This window comes from Condylura cristata, unplaced genomic scaffold (assembly GCF_000260355.1).
Source record: "Condylura cristata isolate star-nosed mole 26May11 unplaced genomic scaffold, ConCri1.0 scaffold00041, whole genome shotgun sequence".
Lineage (NCBI taxonomy): Eukaryota > Metazoa > Chordata > Mammalia > Eulipotyphla > Talpidae > Condylura > Condylura cristata.
In genome coordinates this window covers 5,362,666-5,367,241 of record NW_004567142.1, presented here as the reverse complement: position 1 = coordinate 5,367,241, position 4,576 = coordinate 5,362,666, and the positions used below count along the sequence as shown (strand labels likewise).

The 4,576-nt window shown below is 70.4% G+C and overlaps 1 protein-coding gene across 1 annotated transcript in view; it reads right to left on the bottom strand.

The window, feature by feature from the left end:
* Positions 1 to 4,576, bottom strand: part of POLD1 (polymerase (DNA directed), delta 1, catalytic subunit) — a 12,615-nt gene that overhangs the window by 3,732 nt on the left and 4,307 nt on the right. Inside the window, exons 6-18 of the mRNA XM_012733519.1 lie at positions 4,522 to 4,574; positions 4,354 to 4,435; positions 4,149 to 4,278; positions 3,773 to 3,939; positions 3,487 to 3,591; positions 2,383 to 2,523; positions 2,125 to 2,235; positions 1,823 to 2,014; positions 1,635 to 1,723; positions 1,445 to 1,561; positions 1,236 to 1,349; positions 928 to 1,075; positions 3 to 68 (exon numbers count right to left, since the gene is read on the bottom strand). Of these exons, the coding sequence (XP_012588973.1) occupies positions 3 to 68; positions 928 to 1,075; positions 1,236 to 1,349; positions 1,445 to 1,561; positions 1,635 to 1,723; positions 1,823 to 2,014; positions 2,125 to 2,235; positions 2,383 to 2,523; positions 3,487 to 3,591; positions 3,773 to 3,939; positions 4,149 to 4,278; positions 4,354 to 4,435; positions 4,522 to 4,574 (1,515 nt within the window). The remainder of the gene's footprint in view (positions 1 to 2; positions 69 to 927; positions 1,076 to 1,235; positions 1,350 to 1,444; positions 1,562 to 1,634; positions 1,724 to 1,822; positions 2,015 to 2,124; positions 2,236 to 2,382; positions 2,524 to 3,486; positions 3,592 to 3,772; positions 3,940 to 4,148; positions 4,279 to 4,353; positions 4,436 to 4,521; positions 4,575 to 4,576) is intronic.

Below are 4,576 nucleotides of genomic sequence, written 5' to 3'. Positions count from 1 at the left end.
ACTGTGTAGTGGGTCTCCACCAGCTGCTTCGTCTTCTCGATCATCTGGCGCCCGAAGCCGGTGACGCTCTGGGGGACACCGCAGTGGCCACTGTCCCCTGTGCCCGGCCAGGGCGCGGCCCGCAGGAGGCTGCCCCTCGGCCTGGGGCTTGGCACTTGGGGGGTCACGGCTGACTTATCTGGGTTACGCAGCCCGTGCTCCCGCCCCCCCGCATCCCAAGGCCAAGCTGGTGTGCCCACCCGTCCCCTTAGCCTGGGAGAAACATGAAGAGCGGGACAGGATGGGGCGGCAGCGAGGCTGAGGCAAGGCGGGGTGGCCCGGCCCCCAACTCTCTGCCTAGGGACTGGAGGCGGATACGGAGGAGGCGGGTAGAGCCGGGGCCCGAAGCCCAGCCAGGGGGCCGCACTTGGCCCCCCCAGGACAGGCCGGCCTGTGCCCTGGGCCCTGACTGATGGGTATCCGCTCGCGGGGCCTGGGGACCCCGGAAACCTGAACGACCCAGGCTCTGGTGGGCCCCGAGCCTGAGCAGCGAAGGTCAGTCAGCCATTCAGGCTCTCCTCCTCCGTGAAGGACCCCCAGAACCTCGGCACCCCTGCTGGGTGAGCCTCCCTAGTGATGTCGTTGCCGGCCGAGGGGACACCCAGGCCTGGCCCCCGTCCCTCCCCTGTGGTAAGTCCTGACCGCGTGCTCGTCACCCTGAGTGCTGAGCCCTTCTAGTGCACCACTGGGTCTCAGGGTGGTTGGAGGGACCCCCTGAACGCAGGGGACTAGGAGGGTGTACCTCCCCACCTAGGCCGTTCTGCCCCGAGCCCGGCCCTAGTGGGAGAGGGCCCCAGGGCTGGAGGGACCACACCCCAGAGGAGGAGCGCGGCTGGGGGACCCTGCCAGTCCCTCGGCCCACCTGCCCGCCACAGGGCTGCCACCTACCTGTGAGATCTCCAGGCATGGCAGCTTGCCCACCTGGGCACCGGTGAAGCCGTACACCGAGTTGGCGCTGACTTTAAGTGCCAGCTGCCGCCCGTCCAGGACCTGCCGCCGCAGGGGGTCTGTCTCCTTGGCCAGCTCGGCCTTGGCCCTGGGACACGGGGGGACAGGGGCCAGTCGGGTGCCGTCCCGGGTCTCAGGGAGACCGGACGCCTGGGCATTGGTCAGGGCCTCTCTGGAGGAGGGCACAGGGCTGGCCCGAGGGGCCGCAGAGGGCGAGGACGCCGGGAGCCTCAGGCCCGAGGACCCACCTCTTCCGCGCGCTGAGCAGGTTCTCCAGGATCTGGGGCAGCAGCCCCTTCCGCACCGACGCCTTCACGAACTCGTCCCCCGTGGGCGTCTTGATGAACTGGTCCTCTGTGAGCCTGGGCGAGGGCAGAGAGCTGACGGCCTGCCCGCCAGCACCCCCGCCTCTCACCGAGGCCAGCCCCTGGGCAGTCTGGAGGGCGCACCGCCGTACCCCAGCTTCTGGGCAGCCCCGGGCCGCAGCAGCGTGGTGTAGCACAGGTTGTGGGCCATCATGATGGACGGGTACAGCGAGGAGAAGTCCAGCGTGGTGATGGGGACATCGTAGTATCTGCAAGGTGGGAGGGAGGGTCGGTGTGGGGGGGCACGGTCAGGGGGCCGGTGCGCCAGACTCCGGGCCTCACCCTTTGAGGGGCTCGATGACGGTGGCTCCCGTGTAGTCCTCGCCGCCCTCCGTCTTCACCACGGGCATCAGCAGCCCCTCGCGCATGGCCTGAGGCAGAGGGGGAGGTGGGGTGGGCACGGTCAGCGGCAGGGGTCAGGGAGGCAGAGGGCACCGGCGTGAGGGGCCTGGAGGGGGCCTGGCACTGACCTGCCGCAGCAGCTGGGACACGACCTTGACCTGCTGGCCGCGGCTGAGCAGGTAGCCCAGGGGCACGCCGGTGACCCGCGCCATCTCCACGGCGTTCACCAGCACCATGAGCCGCTCCAGCAGCCGCAGCGGCAGGTAGGCGTCCTTGAGGCAATACACCGCCAGGCGGCGGCGCGTCTGCTCGTTCCCGTTCTGGGGGCGGCAGGGGTGCGTCAGGGCGGCGGGCGTGGGGGGAGGCGGCGGGGTGCGCGGGGCTCAGGGAGCCGTTTGGGGGCCGGGGGGTGCGCGCCGGCGGCCGGCACCTGCAGGTCGGTGATGATGCTGTGCTGCACGTCCTCCTTCTGCTCGCCCAGGAAGTGGAAGCTCACGGCGTTGAGCGTGTAGGAGCGCAGCTTGTGCTCGCGCAGCAGCACCTGGGGCGCAGGGGGCTCGAGGTGGGCACTGGCCGGGAGGTGAGGCCCGCAGGGGGCGCGGTGGGCGGGGCCGGGCGCGGTGGGCGGGGCCAGGAGGTGGGGCCGGGCGCGGTGGGCGGGGCCAGCGCCGGGTGGGCCCCTCCCTACCTGCAGCATGTCCATCTGCACGCGGCCCACCATGCTGACCACCTTGCTGTCCCGCCGTCCTGTCTGCTTGGACTGGAAGGACGAGTCCCGGATGTTGGAGCGGAGGTTGGACACGCGGCCCAGGAAGGGGAACTTGTCCACCTGTGGATGCCCGCAAGACAGGCAGAGGCGTGTGGGAGGCGTGAGCGACCCGGGGCAAGGGAGACCAGACCCCCAGGACGGCTGTCCCAGGGTCGGGGGCTGCAGATCTGGGTGCAGGTTGCTGGGTAGGTCGGCCCGAGGGGAGGGGAGGTGGCAGGCTTGGGGGTGATGCTGAGCTCTGCAGGGAGGGGCAGCCACACAGGGTGCAGGACCTGGGGCCCAGGGAGAGCTAGAGCTAGGTCTGGTCTCGGGGACAGGGCCTGGCCAGGCCCTTTATGGACGTCGGCAGTGGGGTGGCCTCTCCCGGCTGCTGGGGACCGTGTGGCGTGTTCCCTCACAAAGTGGGCAAACACAGGAGCAGAAAGTAACACGTTCTACCGGTCGTCCCGGGTGGGACTGTCCCCCCAGAGATGCCGAAGCTTAACCCCACACGCCGCCGACCAGACCGCAGGAGTGCGGCCTCATTTGGAGGTCCCTAGGCGGCCCCTCCTTGCCGCGCCCTTATACAGGGAGCGGGGAGCAGAAAGAGGGCACAGACCTACAGGCGGGACAGGGCGGGCCCAAGGAGCCCACCCTGGACACCCGGTCGTGGGCTTCGAGCCCCAGCCAACGCGGGCCCGAAGCTCCTGGGCCCCACGCTCTCCGCCCGGCGCTTTGAGCTTGGGGTTCTGCCCCCCACCTCCGGAAAGTCTCTCCCCTCACCCTCGCTGCCCCCGAAGCCTGGAAGACCAGTCACAGCACCCCCACGGGCTTCCCCCCACACCTCGGGATTAACAAGCCCCCTCGCCTCTGCAGGAGCCTCTTACCCTGGGAGTGCGCAGGGACGGCTTTAGGGGTGTCTCTGGAGCTGCCAGCCCTGAGCGAGCGGGGCGCTCCCGGTGGGGGAGAGCAGGAGGAGGGCAGGATGGCCGCCCATACCCTGTGCCCCCAGCTACCAGCAAGCACCCCCACCTCCAGCCCTACCTTGAGGGTCTGGGCCCGGGCGATGAGGTAGGGCAGGTCGAAGTTCTGGATGTTGTAGCCGGTGATCACATCGGGGTCCATGGTGCGGATGAAGGTCGACCAGGCCTGGTGGGAGGGCATGCAGGGTCCCCCGTGTGGCTTCCCTGGCCACCCCCAGCCTCAGCTCCCCCCAACTCCCAGAACATTCCACGAGAGGGACCCTGGCGCCCTCCCACCAGGAGGGGAAGCGGGTGCACGCGGCCTGTGCAGCGGGGTGGCCACTGAGGACAAGGGGGCCGCGAGTCACCTGGAGCAGCTCCTCCTCCCGCTCGTAGCTCAGCACCTGGGCGCCCAGGATGGGGGCGCAAGGCTGCAGGGTGAGCGCCAGGCGCAGGAAGGGCTCCGGCTCGCCCCAGCGCAGGCCCAGAGAGCAGATCTGGATCACGGGGTCCCGCTCGGGCTCAGGGAAGATGCCTGCGGAGGGGTGCTCGTCCCGCTGGGTGCACCCCGAACCCCAGGCCTGCAGACCCCAGCGCCCCTCACCACCCGCACCACGGTCCTCACAGCGGGGCGGGGCCGCCCCGCCCCAGGCCTTTGCTCTCGCTGCCAGGCTGTCCCCACCCTGCACCCCTCGAACTGCAGGGACAGCTGGCGGCTTCGGCCTCAGCACCCAGGGGACAGACCTTTGCGGCCAGCACACTCGATGTCGAAGCTGAGCACCCGCAGGGGCGCGATCCGCTGCCACGGCCCTTCGGGCGGGTGACTGACCACGTGCGACCACCACACGTCCACCTCCAGCTGACACAGCGTGGCCTGCGGGCACCCCGCGTGTCAGGTGGCTGCGGCGGGGTCCCGGCACCCAGCCACCCCCAGGGCCCTCGCCGGCACCTTCCCAGTGGGCCGCAGGAAGTATTTCCCCGCTGGGAGTTCCAGCCAGTTGCAGCCGACGATGTCCGTGTCCACCATGAATCTGGAGAGGGTGAGGGTCAGCGGGCACCGGCCGACGCGGGGGGCTCGGGGGCTCCGGGCCGGAGGAGCGAGGTGGGGCGGGGCTACCTGATCTCAAAGTCCACGTTGGCCTCGTAGGGGGCAAAGCTGGGGGTGCCCAGGC